This window comes from Liolophura sinensis, chromosome 4 (assembly GCF_032854445.1).
Source record: "Liolophura sinensis isolate JHLJ2023 chromosome 4, CUHK_Ljap_v2, whole genome shotgun sequence".
In the NCBI taxonomy this organism is placed as follows: domain Eukaryota; kingdom Metazoa; phylum Mollusca; class Polyplacophora; order Chitonida; family Chitonidae; genus Liolophura; species Liolophura sinensis.
Window position 1 is genome coordinate 7,786,200 of NC_088298.1, and position 18,701 is coordinate 7,804,900.

Consider the following 18,701-nt stretch of genomic DNA (forward strand, 5'->3'; position numbering starts at 1 on the left):
CATTATAAACATAACGCTAGCGTTAAACCTGACTGATTTATTCCTAACACAAGTGTTTGCTTCTGTCCGCCGTCATTGGAGCACGTGATCACACATTTGAACGGTAATGATTTTAAATGAGATGGCGCCGGCGTTTCAAGCTTGTGGAGTAAAAACCAAAGCTCTTGTGGTACCGCATTTCCGAAGAAGTCAACAGTTTCCAGCCATCAAAACACTCAGTCCAAATACTTGGTAAGTACGCATTGTTCAATCGGCGCTAATACAACATTCTCGAGGAGTGATACAGACTAGGGTCACATTTACGTGTTGATTTCCACGTATCTTGTGACGTAATTTTTTTCCTACGGTAACGTGCTTTCACTGATTTTTCATTGGTTAAATCTGAATGGGAGACGTTCAATTTGAATACAAACAAAAACAGCGTAAATAAAACGACTGTTGTTCACTGTCATATACCTGATTTCTGCGCTGTATTACAAGAGCTTCATGCATTTCTGAAAGGATCCACTTTGTTTGTTGTGAAATGCTCTGGACTAGAACTTCCATCAGACAGCATGTCGGGTCCATGGAGGGTTCCTTATACCACTACACTACTGAGTTGATGTGCTAGAACAGTGTTTTTAGACGTCTTTAAGACAGGTAAGCATGGTAAGGTTTGAAATAGCATGTGCGTGCAAGACATGCATTTGTCACGTGGGCTACATCTGAAAATGGTTTCCTCCATATTTGGCCAGCGTCATTCAGGGAAGCATAAATGAACTGACATATGTAGTGACGTAGAAAGTTTCACGTAAATATGACTCTCGTCTTTAAAACTGCCCAGTCTCGTAGATATTTTTTACAAATTGTGTTACTGAATAAGAAATTATTAACCTCAACTCGGTCATCGCAAATGAAAGATGTTGATGTTGTTGTGGTTGTCATGTTGTTATTCCGTTTTCCGTGTCACATTTCTGGGCCTTTATACACTGTAGGCCTATTAACAATTCTTCATTAAATATTTAATACGACATTATTGCAATACAGCATAAACATGAGCCTATCTCACTAATGTTTTATTTGCTTTGTTTACTCCTAGTCTCATCATGTGACCAATGGTGCTGCCTATAATTGGCTCACAACAGCTGTGACATCAATTCAAAATAATGAATATGAATTATTAATTCCAGTATGCTGACAGAAATACTTGGATACGTCATAATGATTACAGCTTCATCTCCTGCCAGATATCATCCTAATGGATTCAGAGGAAAATTTACATAAACAGCGTATCACCCACTTCTGGGTTACCCAGTGGTCGCCGCACTCTTCTGGGTTGTATAATAATCTGCTTTAGTGGATTCTATACTCTAATTCCTGCCGTAATTTGTGATGAAACAAATGAATTCCGTACCTTCGTTGTAATATAAACAGAGACGCGATAAGGGCTAGCTTCCCATTTTGTTGGTTTCGAAGGACCTAGCTAAGAATGGCAATGGTGGCCAACAGAGCTGCAAGTGCTCTGTCTTGATAGGCCAGAAAAATCTTCTTCTTGTGTTAAAATAAACATCAAAACTTCTCTGGAAAAGAAATATGTTATTTAGATTTTATGTCAGAACAGTTTTAAGTACAAGTATCTAGGGCGTGTATTTATGTTCTCAGCACGAGAGCGGCTTGCTAGATGACTGGTGGTTATGCAACCATCAGTGCGTCATATCGACATTTTTCTCAATCTTCATAATAATGTACGTGCACTAAAAAGAAGCAAACAAACCTGAAATTCAAGAAAAGAGAGATTTCTCAACCAGCCTAAAGTGTACACCCAACAAATATAATCTTTTAATATTAGTACACATCTACATGTACATAGTGATGGTAAGATTTCATTTACATACTGATGTTACAGCATCCTAGATATGGCGAAATGACTTCGCTAGAAGTCACAATCATTCATTTCACTTTAATACATCAAGTTAAATTGAAACTTGAAAAAATTGGTAAGTTTTGTCATCTTTTTTAAGAGAAAAATAATGATGAAGAATTGAAAAAAGCATTCAATATGAAAATATCTGCTTGTTTTATTGTGAATATAAAAATGTGTTTTCAGGTTGCTATTTGTATGCACAGAAAACACGTTGTAAGTGCCTTTTGATTCAGAAGTACCAATGTGCACAATACAATCTGATGTTTCCCTTAAAACTAATGCAAATTTTGACATACTCAGAGGGAAATTCGGCAGCTGGGTCAAAAGTTCTGAGTCACTAATTCAGGCTACACCACCTCTTATCTAAACTTTGATTTGAATCTTGATTTAAATGCTCACAAAATAAAAAAAATGGAATTCTGTGACTCCGTTTTGATTGTTTATTATTAGTTTGCATAGTGGATACTATCACATGACAAAATAAAAAAAATCGCCTGAGTGTTTCATCGTCTAAAAGCCAAGAACATTTCTTGCTGATTTCAAATATGTTTTTTTTCAATGATTTTTAAACATTTTTTCTCTGTAAATAAAACACAATTTAAGCTTCAGGGGCCCGTTTCACAAAGCGCACGTAACGTAAAGTGCACGTATTTTCCATGGCAAGCAGTATTGTAGGTATTATGTACCTCAGCATGCTCAGAATTATCCAGAAAGTTCGCTGTCCTTTCTTATTCTTCATGTCAATTTTACTCATGCTTACAAAAATGTTAAAAATCAATAAAACGTATTTTAAATCAGCATGAGATAACTTATATGATTAACCTTCGAGTGTTAATTGTCGTAAATTTATGTAATACGCTTTGTTTTCTGTTAAAAGTTGTAGATTGTTTCTTGACATGTGTTTAGCAGGCTGTGAACCACTGCATCCACAAGTATTGACGATGCTCACACACACTGTGCATTAGACCTATCATAAGGTTATTCTGTTTTGACCATCTGGAATCCTTGGTCATTCCCTTTTAACTAGTGTCGTGTGTCTTCAATTTTGCTTACAGTTTTCTTGCAGTTTTCCTTACAAGATGATCAGATCTTCATTGTAGGGGTGGAGGAGTGTAGGTTGAATAGAATTGTATGGATGACTTTAATCATTAAAAGCATTGCTAAATCAGAAACCTGCCTTGTTTAACATCATTAATTTGTGTACTGAATTCTGAATATATGTTCAGAATTATACAGTAGAATGCATTTCCAAATTTATAGAAAACAGAACAACTGATTTTGAAGAAAATGACGACCAAACATTATTATACCGTATTTCACAATGGGAAAGACAAAGCCAGTATAATATATTATATATTTATACATTTATTTATGTGTGTCTGAACCAATGGTTTTCCCGACTTTTCCTGAATGGTGACTTGTAATTTGTAACTGTACACTGTAATGAGGAAATTTTTTCTAGTCATTAATTAAGTGTGTGTGCGTCAGAATCTGCTAACTGATATTAACTTGTGCTTATTTGGATTTTGACTGGCTGACAAATTGCCTTTTTGATTTCAAATGTCTACTCGAGAATGTGGTTTTTATTTGCTTTATATGCCATTACTTCTGGTTTTACCACTTGAACCTTGTCTTATTTTATTAAAGATGAAAATTTAATGCGTCATGTTATAAAATGTTGGTCAGTTTCGTATAACTACTGGTAAAAATCAGTTGCCTGTCAAAAATATGCGGCTAAAGAGGCAAGTTTCATTACCGAATATTCCCTCATTCTGTTAGATTGATTACTCGAAAAGCTGAACATGAACGAGACCGATAACAAATCTACATAATGTAATTTATAATCATATAAAAGCTCCATTTAAATGAGTAAGCTTGTAGCTCAGGGCCCAGTTGTTCGAAGTTGTATTAGTTAATACCTGTATTAAGCCATTAATATTTTAAATTTTAGACAGACTCAGCAGCCTAAGCGTCGCGTCCACCAAACCTACGAAGAGCCAGAGCAACGGGTCCGTTGTGCCCACCGACCCATCGACAAGCCAGAGCATTGGGTTTACGGAGCCTCCGACGAGCCAGAGCACCGGGTCCACCGACCCTCCGACGAGCCCGACCACAGGGTCTACCGACACTCCGACAAGCCAGAGCACCGGGTCCACCGAACCCCCGACTACGGTACCTCTTCCAGTCAGCACCATACAAGGCATCTACACCCCAGACAAAGGTTAGGTGATGTTTATCCCTAAACTATGCACGGTTAGCTGTTTTTCAATTTCATTGTTTCACTTTATAATGTTGGTAAGTCAGCCAGAATTATTTAATTTAAACCAGTACCCCTTCGTAACGGCTAAAGAGGCAAGTTTTGTTAGCGAATTTTTCCTCATTGTGTTACGCTGAAAATTCGAAAAGCTGAAAAGGTACAAGACTGATCACAAATCAAGATAATGCAATTGATATGCACATAAAAACTCAATTTAGATGAGTGACCTTGTACCTCAGGGCCCAGTTGTTCGAAAGTGTATGACTCTATACTGGTATTAAGTCATACATTATATTTATAATGTTGGCCAGACTCAGCAGCTAATGCAGTATTACAACAGCAGCAGATTTAGCTCATATTTAATACACTGTTACAGTTTTTCTGTGGCCAAGCACAAAATTGAAAGACTTGGCGCGAAGTTAAATATAGTATCAAGTCTTAATACGGTTTTGAACAAGTGGGCCTAGATGATTAAACCATTGCAGCTAACGTCCTATATTCTGATATCTCGACACGCAAGAAACGTAGTCTTACCAAAACGTAGTCATCTCACATATAGGATTATCGATAACAATAACTTAGTTGTGATTTTACATATAAATATGAAGTCAAGTGTATTTCTACTGAGAAACTATAAACACCAATCGCATAATTATAAAGGTCACCAATCAGTTAAAAGATGTTATGTCATTAAACAAAATCAGCTGATGACGACAAATATTTAAATTTTTTATCGAGTGACGAAGTCTGATTTGTTATTTTTTGGGGTATTTATATTCTAATCCCACCCATGGCCCCCCCCCCCCCACCCCCCCGCCAAGAAAATTAAACCACGCCCCCAAACAGACTACTTTACGGCTAAAAAAATATAACTAGACGTGTAGACAATCCATGCAGTCGTAACCTGTCTAACAATTACACCACTGTTCAACTAACACAAAAAATTTATATGGTAATGCTTTTCATAAACAAGATATATGAAGGTATGGAATGGATATACTTTCGAATAATAAAAAATAGCGTGCTAGTGTCCACAGCGTTCCGCCAAAGCAGGATCTGTCAACGTCACTGTGCACGCGTTCATATCTGATAAGAGAGTGTTTGTTTGATGAGTTGGAGTCTGAATTTGTTGGGATGATGGCATCACCGTCTACATGGAACAGGTGTTCGCCGAATTCAGCGATGGGCGTATCTTTGGTTTGGATCTTAACAACCCTCTACTGCGAGATTTCGGTTCAAAACGCTGACAGAAGTCGAACTAGCGGCATTACAAGATTATTAGTAGTCAAAGGCAACCGAAAAACACAAAGTGGTTAATTAAACCCTTCCCAGGTGCTTTGTATGTGTTGTCCAAGTTATACGAAAATTTAGTAAAACCCATGTTATAAATCTACGAAAATATAAACATATCAGGCAATAAGTCTAAAGAATTGGCCATAAAAATAATTTTGAAAGAAGTACAAACAAAACGAAAATTTCAGCCGGACAAAAATAATGTTAATACATATTTTTTTTCAAAATGGAGTGTTCATAGCAATGGCGACGAAACAGATTTCCACATAACCTCTGAAGAGCTGAAATCAAATGACGACGTCGATTTTACGCGGAGGCCCAGCCAAAAACACTGTGAACAGAGCACAGAATATGCCTGTTAAACAAGCTCTAGAGTACCACAAGAACTCCTTGAAAAATGTTCTGGCTGCCAGCAACAGGCATTTGCGGAGAATAATAAGAAACATTGATATTGTCAGGGACAAAGGTTTGCGTCAGGCTAATGAAACCTTGGACGGAAAACTAAAATTAAATTTGAAGGAAGGCCTTTCTCGGCCCATAAAACACAAAGACCGGGGGAATTAACGAAAATAAGTTCTTCCCTCCACAGTACTACCTCCCCTGGGATTTTACGATAGGGTGTATAGTACAACATTGCCATGCACGTCACCACCCGTGACCTGGACTTCCACAAGCAACTTTGGTGTGAACCTCTAATCATACAGTTTGCACAGCAGGTTTTTGTTTATACTCCAATAAACCTACAAAATGTTACAGCCAATCCTGAAAAAACATAATCAGCATGGACTGTATTTTTAAATGATGATGTATTAAATTGTCGCAACCCGAGAGCTACTTTGCAAATACTCAACCAACGTGTGATTCAACGCGCATTACTGAGTATTCTATACTCTGTTGAATCCAATAATTATCACTGATGTGATTGTCTGTGTTTTCCGGCTGGAAACCATGAAAACCATAATTATGCATGGTAACGAGACAAGAGTTAATTACATTGATGTTTTTTGTTTTGTTTCAGTGGTGTACAAGCTAACTATGCCTCTTACTGTAAACCAGACATATGATGAAGGCAAGAAAGAGGTGTACAGAAGTGAATTCAAACGAGTGGTGAGAGCAAATCATTAGTAAACTTACTGTAATCCCCAAATTCTCAAAGTTACCACAATATGAAAGGAGAACAACACATAAAAATAATGCCAAAATCGGATGAAAGAGCATGAAATCTTATTTGCATATATGGTCTTTAATATGTTTTCTGATGTTTTTTGTTTTTGAAATTTGGTATTTGGGACCACAATATGGTATATATCGTCTTTGCGTTAATGACGTTATAAACAAGGATGTGATGCATGTCTAATAATTTTTTGGAGTGTCAATTTGCTGATTGTATCTTTTACAACTTTTAATCTGAACTGTGATAATATTTATGATTATATTAAAAATATAAATCTGATCAAAATCCAGGTTGAACACATGTGTTAACTCAAAAGACCGAATTCTAGTGCAAATATATTTATTAAACATATGATACAACCTCATTTATAACATTATTAATCAAAGACAATATATATCAAGAGGTGGTCCCAAATACCCACCATAACAATTATTTTTAATTATTTACAATTATAATTAATTATGTCTTTTTGTCTTTAAAGAAAAATCGAAACAAATATTGACGACCAAATTTACAACAAACTTTAGGCACTTTTTCATCTGAACTTTATGTAATTTTTATGTTTTCTCCACCTTTATAATGAAATTTTAACAAATGAAAAAACCTTTAATATTTTTTTTTGAAATCAAAAAATATTTTTATATTTATCGAAGAGAGAAGGCGACGGAATAACTGCATTTGAGCACAAGAGAGATGTAACAGCCACAGTTTTGCTGTTTGCGGATAACAATCTGGATGTTACAAGAAATACTGATATTTCCAGTTTATATTGTATATTGAGTCTAAACGCTTAATCCTAAACTGGTGTACAGTTTCTTGTGATACAAACTTGCTCTACATATTAATATGTCGACATTATTTGTTTGGATAGTTATGGTAATATCTGTGCAACTTATTTGAATGATGTGGTTAGTCTGTACATGACTGAAGTAAAACAAGGCTCATTGGACACCTCAGCGTGCTGTTTATTAGACCCACCCGAAGCTGAACTTTCTATGCAGCCCTGTTGTTTCTCCTTCTGCTGTAAGGTCTGTCCTGCAATAAAAGTTGTAGGCCTATTGCACATTTCACTGACGGTTAGCACTCTGAGCTGCGCTTACAGCTAACCTTGAGTAATGAAGTTTGCGAAAGTCGCCGGGCAAGTATGAAACATTTTGAGGAGCACTCAGCAGCCTGGTCTCCAGTCTACTGGGGGAAGACATGCCACATGTATATTGTATGTGCCAGGTTCAAATACATGTAGAGAGTGTTGAGGTAGGGCTCAAACACATGATCCTGAAACTGAAACTTTAAAACATGGTGATTTATTTATTTGGTTGGTGTTTTACGCCGTACTCAAGAATATTCCACTTATGCACTCAGCAATATTTCACTTATACGACTGCGGCCAGCTGTGTGGTGTATGGTAAGCGGGAACGGGGTAGAACCCACGACCATCTGCAAGTTTTAGGCAAACCATCACACGTCCGGAGAGGAAGTCAGCAATAGCTGGAGTTGAACTTACAGGCTTCTCTGTCATTGCGACTTCAAACAGATATTTTACCATGAATAATTTGAATAATTTTTTTAAATACCATATTGTCTTAATTTTTGATTCAGCTCAATACAGCCTATCAAAATCTCACAGGATTCCTGAGTGTTCAAATCAACGACATAAGGTAGGTAAGCTTTGGGGCCCTGTCTAAGAGAAAACAGTGTCATCTAGAACTACCTGCAGTTACACGGCTTCTGTAATGTAGACTTCAGGAACGGTTTTCAGCTTCTAGGGGACATACCAATTTGTGATTACCAATACACACATAGGGTAATGCTATTTAAACAACCTGAAGCTAAAAGAATAGACTTCAAAACCGTAAAAGATAAAATCCGCGAAAGTGTTGCTGCCAAATTTCAAGCAGCAGCCATTTACTGTTTTCTAAGAATGAATGAATGATTATGGCTTAACGCCACATCGGCAATATTTCAGCCATATCGTGGCGAGGTTTTCTAAGAGATACAACAAAGAGAACATACATAAGAGTATTGTATTATGCGATGTACCAGGTTTTATATGTGAAAAAAATCGATCAGACCTCTCTGAAAACCACAGCTACGGACAAATCTTGTGACGTTAAGTCGCAGCTATAGTCTATCATGTGACGTCATTCGTCAAGGGTTTGTCGTCTGCAAGGTTAAGATCACTGCATTTTTGTTAACGGTTATATGTGGCCAATATTCACATTGTCGCATGTGCTCCGGTTTAATTCCATATCGTGTAAGTGTTTCGCGATATTTTATAAAGTTGAGTCGTTCATTTATTTATCACATTATAGAGAATTCAAAGGCGCCAAATATGAATCATACCGAGTGTTTTAACAAGAGCAAATCTTTGCACATTCTCATTTGATACTTAGCAAAGGGAGATAAGCCAAATACTGGTTGCCCTTTTGTCTGCAGAATAGGACTGGTTCTCCTATAAGAGGATGCCATGTTGATATGGCCAAAATAATGTTGAAACGACGTTACGTCGCAATAAATCGACTGATAAACCGAATAATTCAATAAATATTCTAAAATCTCAATGCACTATTCACAAATTCATTTCGTATGATGTACGAATGGTCTTTATTTGATTTGATTGGTGTTTTACGCCATAATGTACGAAAATACTCGTGGGTATAATGAAGTAACCACTCAAGCCTTTATTCTTTGACTATCTGAAGCAGTCCGCCATTGCTTCGCCCTTTTCATGTAATTCTGTACTCGTCCAGGCCGTCGTCCAACTATACACAAGGATTTCTCCACTCAGCAGGCTATTTACACAGACTGCCCACTGTCCTGGTATCTAAAATAATTAGACTTACAGCATAGAGAGTAAAACCAGAGCAGCCACCCTGTGCTTTTCAAGTTTATTATTTTTGGATAGTGTGATAAATGGCCAATGGTCACACGTAACAAATGAACTACGGCTTCTTTGTCAATTTTCCTCAAATGGGGTATTATTCTAACTGTTCATGTAAATGCTTAAATAGTACTAAATCACACATTCTGTGGCACTATGGCATAAAAAGAATTGGGTAACAAAACGCAGTGACGTGAATTACAAAGCAGGTCTCTGGTCTAGATTTACTCAAAATGCTGGGTTTTATCACAGCCATCTATCCATGCAATCACCCATCCATTCTTTCAATTTAATGAGTTTGTGGCGCTGATTTTGTTTTGCACAGGGAGGGCAGCGTGATCTGTGACCACACCGTCAACTTTGACACCAGTGACATTCAACAAGGCGCCAATAATTCTGTTGCCGCCATAGCAACCACCATACAAAGGGAGATCAATCAGACAGTTGTGCCTTACCTAAGTCAGGAGTCTATTGCGAATGGATCCGTAATTATAGAGAAGTTTGACACTGCTTTGAAGACAGGTAAGCCCTCATGTGCTCCCCAAATGTATTATTTTTGGACAGAATATTACGAAATCTAAACAGAACAGTAGTCTGAAATTATTTTTGAGCTGAGTAAAATTTAATTAGCTAATCAGTTCAAGATCCGTAATGAAATGTTCCAGCAACCAGCGAGGCTGTGCGAGACCCTTGTAAGACTGTTGATCTTGGATGTTTCCGGGGCTATAGCTGCCTCTCGTCACGTGACGGCGTCGTCTGCCAATCAGATTGTAAGACAGAAGAGGCCCAGGCGAAATGCGGGATGCTCGAGATATGCGCACTGAACGATGGAAGAGTTACCTGTGTGTGAGTAGTGTTCCTGCCATCTGTATAAAGGAATTAGGTCATTTAAGCGTCCGTAGAGGGGAAATGACCATTCTTTAAACCGTTGCCATCAATGATCATGCAAGAAAAATCTGCATGGCTGAAACACTCTACCATTTGTAATTGCTCAAGAGATAATCGGTGTAATTCTCCAGAGAATTATTTACTTGTTTCATATGCTACACGTATTGAGCAGTGGGACGAGGAGGTCTGGAGTCTTTTGAGTCGAAGTGAAGGGAGGGAAATTTTTTAGTTAAACAATGTTGAGCACCAAACATCCGCCAGATGTGTACAATACTTGTTTGCCCTACTCGTCCTATCCTCAGAAGTTGTTTGCTTTACTCGTTCTATCCTCAGAAGTTGTTTACCTTACTCGTTCTATCCTCAGAAGTTAGTGGAATGATTGACGACGTTTACAACGTAGCGATTGCAGCATCTCGGAGGGGGAAATTTCCCTTCCGATAAAACATACTTTACTTGGTATTGACGTATTTATTACAATGTTTATTAACTTAATTTATTTATTTATTAATTAATTTGATTGATGTCCATATTCAAGAATATTTCACTTATACAACGGCGGCCAACATTCTGGTAGGAGGACAACGAGCAAATCCCGGCAGAAATTCCAACGGGGCATTTTTTTAACGTTTTATGGTTTACTTATTCAATTTGATGAAGGTTAACAGTCATGTTCTAGTATTATCAAAGTAAACCTTACAAAAATATCTTAATTCAGTCTACATTTACTTATTGTTTACACCAGTGGTTGGAACTCAACGGTACCATTTTGGTAAGAATTGACTCAATACATTTTGCAGTTTAGAGAGGAACAAAATCATTGCCATCTGCGTGGGAGCTGGTGGGGGCGGTGTCCTCGTCTTGGTAGCTATCATCGTCATCCTTACCTGCAAACTACGGAAGTCCGAGGGTTTGAAAACATCCGAGTACGTGGCAGTCTTACTCTATACTCCCACTGTGGCCTGGTATTGACAAAGAGTTATTTTAGTTATTTTTAATGGTTAATTTGGAAAATTCTTCCCGAAATTGGTCTTGCGATTAATGAACGTAGGGGCCCATTGCGATACATATATTTAGCGATATGCTAGTGCTTGGTAAAAAAAAAGAAAAAAGAACACCCCTCACCCCCACCCCCACTCCAAAAAAAAACAAAAACAAACAAACAAAAAAAAAAAAAAACAAAAAAACACACAAATCAGAAAGAGTTAATAAACTTTGAAACATCTTTGCCAAAGACGAGGAAGTTGCTGATGATTTCGTGATGTTGGGAATCCTGTTCAATAGTATATATGATGATTAATAGCTGTTCATTGTTGCCTTTCTTGTAGATGTGAGATAGTACACTCAAAATAATAAACTGTTTAATTTTAACAGGAAGTCTGTTATCTGAATGACGCTAGAATGTATTCTGTTATTATAACATAAATATGTGTCAGAATGAACATAACATCCTGTCAATCTAGCACAGTCAATGTTTTTCTTGATTTATTTTATTTATTTGATTGGTGCTTTACACCGTATTCAAGAATATTTCACTTATATGACGGCGGAAAGCATTATGGTGGGAGGAACCGGGCAGAATCCAGGGGATACCCACGACCATCCACAGATTGCTGGCAGACCATCCCACGTACTTCCGGTAAGGAAGGCAGCATGAGCCGGACTTCATCTTTTATGTGGAACTCTCCCACCATAATGCTGGCCGCCGTCGTATAAGTCAAATATTCTTGTGTACGGCGTAAAACACCAATCAAATAAATAAATAAATTTATGTTGAACTAATACAATAGGTGCGTTATGTTTAATACAACAATCTACTGGAATAACAGAATACATTTTAGCATCACTCAAACAACAGACTTTCTTTTAAATTTAATAGATAATTTTTTTGAGTGTACGTTTAATATTTTCAGAAGTGGCCATAATGAGGATATACCTCTAAAAGTGCTAGCCAGTGAAAACAATGACCAAATGCCTGACCAGGGGTTACGGGGCTTACCCTATGAAACCGATGGACGACCGAGTGCGAGGCCGGACCATTGTGAACGCCGGTATTCATATAATAATGAGGTAAAGACGTACTTTCATAAACTGAAAAGATTCTTAACAAGAAGCGTGGTATAGTTCTGTTCTACCGTAAGCAGTTGGGCAAGTGGTTAATTTCCCAACAAATGATCTGATGTTTGTAAACTGCATTTAGAGCAACCTATGAATGTTTTAGATTCCTTTTGATCTTGCTTACTGGCGAAGTAAGTCTAATGTAAGTCGACATGAACTGGGAGATGAGCACGCCAGTTAAATGTCCAAATCTGTATCCGCATATATAATATGGTTGAGCGGTTGAAAGGTGACAGTAGCTTTTTATTACCTACCCCATGGGCCTTGAACATTGGACATGAAATTGTTTAAATGCAATAGATATTAAATCTTTATATTTAAAGATCTGGTTAACACGTCTGACTAAAGTACAATTTACTCCATATTAATGACTCGTTGTTCCGTATGATTTAGTCTTGTGTGTTGTACACCTACATAAGCATGGTCCCTTGGCATTGTTTTCGTGTAAATGTTTATTGCATGCTCATGAGGAAAACATGTCATTATTCTGTTTAAACCATGATGATAAGGGATAATTTGCATGACCATCTGGAATAAAACCCTAAATGAGCTAAATTAACAATAGGCTGTATTTCACCGGTTTCGTGTGACACTGTCATGTCTACTCTAGTTTTAGTGTCAATGCTGTAAGTTGCATCATTGTCCACTAATCGCATCTGAGGTACAATCATGTTGTATTATATTCTAACATGGTAAACGGTTTGAATATTGATTTCACTCAGTCATGTAGAACATACCCTGAATCTTCCCTACATCATTGAAAACTGTTGATTACTTCTCTTTACAGGATTCCGTTCTATTTTCGTACTTTATATACTTTCTGAATTCTTTGGTAGTTTGTCCTAAAGGTCGTTTTGGGAATTTGCCTTCGATCATTGACCCGTAACGTCCATCTTGGTTGACGAATGTCTGTTTCGAGGCATATTTTCAGTGCAAAAGAAATAAATAAGCAAAAAAGGAGAACATATTTACATAGTCAAAATGAATTTCTGCGGAATTACTTTGCTTATTATGGTAAGCTGTTCAGTTCATCAGCATTCATTGCAAGTTGCATGATGTCACCTCTGCAGACGTTTTGCGGAGAGTACGCGTTGTGATTGCTCTATCACTCTTACAGAGATGGTAATATAAACAAGCATGGGTTTATTTATTTGTTTGGTGTTTTACGTCGTACTCAAGAATATTTCATTTATATGATGGCGGCCAGGTTAATGGTGGGAGGAAACCGGGCAGGACACAGCTGACTATCCACAGGTTGCTGCCAGACCTTCCCACGTTGGGGTGGAGAGGAAGCCAGCATGAGTTGGACTTGAACTCACATTGACCGCATTAATGTAAGGCTCCTGGGTCATTGCGAACAAATATGGACGTGAGTGAGTGAGTGCTTAGAGTTTCGCGTCGTACTCAACAATTTTTCAGTTATATGACGAGGAAGGAGTCCTTAGAGTACATGGATGTGTACATGTATGTGCCTCCTTGTTGTAGGACGGATTTCCACCACTCTTTTATCTAGTGCTGCTTCAATGAGACGACTTACCGAAGGCAAGTCAGTCGCCCCGACCGCGCCATTATAATGATACGGGTCAACCAGTCGTTGCACCATCCCGTTAATGCTGAAGGACAGGCCAGGAAGCTACTCTTTGAAGGTCTTATGTTTGACCCGACCAATGATTGACGCTGGATCTACCGCTCCATGAAGCAAACGCTTTAATAACTGAGCCATCGGGGCCGGTAGCATGGACGTGGATGCTCTAACTGTGTGCTTTGTCTCTGTGCTTGAGTCGACTGCCGTCGCTGCTTTGGTTGCGCTCTCCATACTGTAGTTTGCTATATTCTGGTATACAGAATTTTTTATGTCGCTGAATTTAATCTTGTTGTTCACGGCACAAGATGTAGCGTTTCTCGGTTGTCAGGTGTTTTCTTGGAGGATTGAAAACATCATTATTTTTGTAATAGTTGAATATTTTGAAACCTGCATAGCTGGTTGGTAACATCGCTTTCTTTTGATTTAATTATCAAGAAATTGTTCTTTACCTCTATCTTCAGGGATACTTCCACGAAAATTCACCCTCTGGGAGACAGAGAGTTAACTCGGAGATTTACGTACCTAGTGCACATGAGCCTCAGCATTACGAGGGCGTGGACGAGAAAACTCTGGCGCATAATTTACTATCGATACAACCAGTGGGAAGGGTATGTTGAGATCGCCAATCCTTTGTAATTTCAAGGGTCGCTTGAATAAGTAATAAAGAATACGAAGAGAGTTTCTTTATTGACTGCAATATTTTTCGGGTATAGAAAGAAGACCCCAGGGCGCGAGTTCATTTCAGAGCGGGGTCAAATGACAAACTCAAATTGTGTACCAGTTAAATTATGTTTTCAGTTCACCATAGAGAGACCTAAGCTGAGACTTTAAAAGACGACTGACCAATCGCCGTAAGTTGGACATTGTGCAAGGAGTAAGTAACCTACCTAAGTGAAAGATTCACGAATACATAGAATTCACAAACCTTACGTTGCTTAGCACCCTATTCTATTGAAAATAGCGCGAGGTAACTTATTGATGAACAAGTCTCATTAAGTGCTGGGCCTCCTTGGCTCAGTAGGTTAGCGTGCTAGCGCAGCGTAATGATGTAAGTCAAGTCAATGAGTTTAGGTCCAGCTCATGCTGAATTCCTTTCCGGCTGTAAGTGGGAAGGTCTTCTGCAACCTTTGGATGGGCGTGTTTCGTCCTGGCTCTGCTCTGTTTTCTCCCACCATAATGCAACTGCCGTCGTACAAAAGAAATATTCTGGAGTTGCTACCAATCAAAGAAATCAAACACAAGAAATATTTCCGGTCATTCCCAATTGTTGCTGATGTTACACAGACAGGAACCGATCACGCCACAGAGAGGGGATATATGGTCACAAATGAGGCTGTGCTAAAACCTTTGACAGCAAACTTAGCTCAGCCATTCTTGTGGCTGGGCCAGTCTCGTTCAACGTAGCATCATAAATACATCAATAGGACAAGACCGAAGAATTTTGGTTTAAACGTCCAGTTTACCGAATTAGATGAAATGAAATTGTCCCTGATTACTTAGAATGTAGCTCAAATTTTTGCCTTTTTTAAAATACGAGTCTACTTGTAGAGTCTATCTGTGTAGAGTTAAAATCATTCTGTGATTTTGAAAAAGTTATAGAGCGAAGCGCATTATTATTTTTAGGAACTTTATTATCGTGTTTGAACGGTAAGACGTGCACAGATGCACGTGGCGTCACAATGATATTTTGTGAAAGGTTATTGTGTCTACTATCCTAAAATCATGGTCAGATTCGTTGATCACTTTTTTTGCCATCAATCTCCGGTATAGCCTCTTCGCTCTTTCAGCGAAGGACATTTATACGTAAGCTAACGAAGAGGCTGTTTTTGATGTCAGATCAGTGATACCTATTAAAAACCGTTATACATCATTAATCGTGCCAGTTCTTTTCTGTAAGATTGTCTTGATACATCTGGAAGAGTGGGAACTGGGCACTCAAAAAATTAATCTGTTGATTTTAACAGAAAGTTTGTTATCTGAGTGTTGCTAGCGTGTATTCTGTCATTCTGTTATTATAACGCAACATTGTGCCTTTAACATAATGTCCTGTTAGTTCAATAGAATCTTTATGTTGAATTAATAGAATACGCATGTTATATTTGACAGAATAATCTGTTGGAATAGCAGAATACATTCTAGCATCAATCAAAAAACAAAATTTCTGTTAAACTTAAGAGATTCAGTTTTTGATGTCGCGGCTGGCTGATTTATCTGGCCGTTTATCTTTCAGTCGCTAGACTACTCTGGCTTGAATCATTATGCTGTAGTGCTTTGCTTTGTATTTGGGCATATGCCAGGATTCTGCTAGACTCAGTGGACTAGAACAGATCTTTGTACATTTTTATGTTTATTAAATGTAATTTCTAGTCAACATTTTGAGTAATGTTTAAATTGTTTTTCTTTCTTTTGTTTCAGAGTTTGACAGTTTGGCAGTGTCAGATATTCTAGTAACCTTTCCCACTAGTACATTGTCAAGCGCGTACCTTACCAACTGCAACAGCTGACATATGTATATTTTATATACTGAACTATTTTATATGATCAAGCTGCAAGCCATAAATATGCGAAACATATTTTCTGTGATCCTTGAAACAGAACACAAATTGCTATTAGAACCGAATGTTCACAGACTCATGTCCAATCATAAATCCAGAAAGATTATATGTATACGTATTCCTCATGTAGGTAATTATTGATTTTATTTTATAAGGAACTAGTATAAGATTAACCTTATAAGACACAGAATTAAGTAAGTTTATGAAGGTGCTGAATTTTTTTTTTATGAATGTATATATTTTTTGGCATTTTGATATAACCATTATTGGCTTTATCAGTGTCGCTTTAATTTTGTATTCGCGCCTTTTATTACGTTTTTCTTGCCCTGTGTGAATTATGACTTCCGCTCTATGTTTGTCTGCTTTATTTAATATGTGGTCATAAAACAAGAAATACTGACAGAGATGAATTGAACAATAACAAAACCTTTATCAGAGGACAACTTTATTGTCACCGTAGTCCATGTTCGGTAAAAAAAGCAGTTATATATTTCGGATGGCTCGTTGAATGTCTGGTCCAATATATTCATTAACTGTCAGTATTATGTGTTCATGGTTAGGCATTGATCCATTCCTATCAGAAAAATATATTAGGCTACGACAGTGTATATGGATGTTTTGTTCATTTACGAGGGAAATAGATGGAAATTTTATGTAAATGGACAATGGGTGGGCCACGTAGCCAAGTGTGAACGAATACCATTATAAGAAAGGCCTTAATAATGTTTGTTTCAATTTTCAGCTGTCATTTATAGAAGTATATTTTTATGAGAATTCCTCATAAAAGTATTAATATTTGTTGAACACGTATACGTCGTTGACTGTAAATTATATGTAATAAAATACATCGACAATTTGTACAAAAGTGTGTATAAGTTGAATGAGTTGTAAAGTTTAAGAAAATGAAGCGTGAATTTCATGCTATGCGACATGAAAAAACTATGTTTTGATATTTTGTTCTGACCGTAAGACCTTTGCTTCACGCTGTGTTTGCAATGGCCGAGTGGTTGCGTGCTAGAACAGCAGAATGACTCAGTAGCCTCTCCATCGCTTGGGTGATCTCATGGTTAGAGGGTCCACCTCAAAGTCGGGATACCTGGGATCCAAAACGGTTCGAGACTTCAGTACTTGTTGCTGCCTCCCTTGTCGCTCAGCACAGGGGGTTAGGGCATGGAACCATGAGAATGGCTGGTTGCCCCGGGGTCAGTATAATGTGACTGGGTGGGGTGTCATGTTTGGTGTCTTAGGTGGCAACACACCTAAGGACTCTTCTTGGTCATATGAAAAATTGTCAAAGATGTAAAAACCCAAGCTGGTTTCCCCGAGCCCCGCTTTGTTTCTTCTCACCATAATATTGGCCGCCGTTGAATAAGTAAAATATTTTTAAATGCAGCGTGAAACACTAATCAAATAAATAAACAAATTGTATTCCAACCACCGTGAAAATTCAACTCTTTTCAACTTTATTGGCTGAAACATTTAATACGCCGTATATGTGAAGAAATTCAACAGTACACCACTTCTAACTTTGGAACTATCATACATGAACCGGCATTCAGTTGATACTCGGCTATTTACCAGTTAAAAGGTGTCTTGTAGAATAGAGATTAGTGATATAAATTTGACTCTGATCAGGTACGCCGGTCATTGTCATACAGGGATGCTTACACACTTAGGAAAACGACAATATGCACAAAATGTGCTTCGGTGGAGTCCTAAATCCAATCCAATTTTATGGTAGAGTTTAAGTGACTTAAAATGCTCAATTCTCGGCATATATTTTCTTTACCGGTACATCCGAAAGTCCCTTTTTATATTACACAAGAAGATTTTTTAACTCCTTAGATGCATACACGAAATTGGCATTTTTATGGGTAAAGAATAGTTCCATCTTTGGAATGAGGTAATCGGTTTTAAGTTCGTTTGCGTAGCTTTATGTTCATTTCATGCAAACGAAGAGAATGTTTATTATGGACCTCCTGCAGATGTTGTTCCACTAAATGCCCTCTGCATGCAATGCATGGTGACATACATACGTTTTACGCCGTAC

General features: G+C 37.7%; 1 protein-coding gene across 1 annotated transcript; it reads left to right on the top strand.

Moving 5' to 3' along the window:
- Positions 1–1,903: 1,903 nt before the first annotated feature.
- LOC135464372 (uncharacterized) lies at positions 1,904–17,360 on the top strand. Its single transcript, XM_064741798.1, has 12 exons — positions 1,904–1,976; positions 2,959–3,015; positions 3,855–4,124; positions 6,472–6,560; positions 8,227–8,285; positions 9,834–10,030; positions 10,174–10,354; positions 11,194–11,319; positions 12,307–12,463; positions 14,558–14,704; positions 14,895–14,970; positions 16,512–17,360. The coding sequence occupies exons 1-11, from the start codon at positions 1,904–1,906 to the stop codon at positions 14,925–14,927; spliced, it is 1,389 nt and encodes a 462-aa protein (XP_064597868.1). The 3' UTR covers positions 14,928–14,970; positions 16,512–17,360.
- Positions 17,361–18,701: the final 1,341 nt, after the last annotated feature.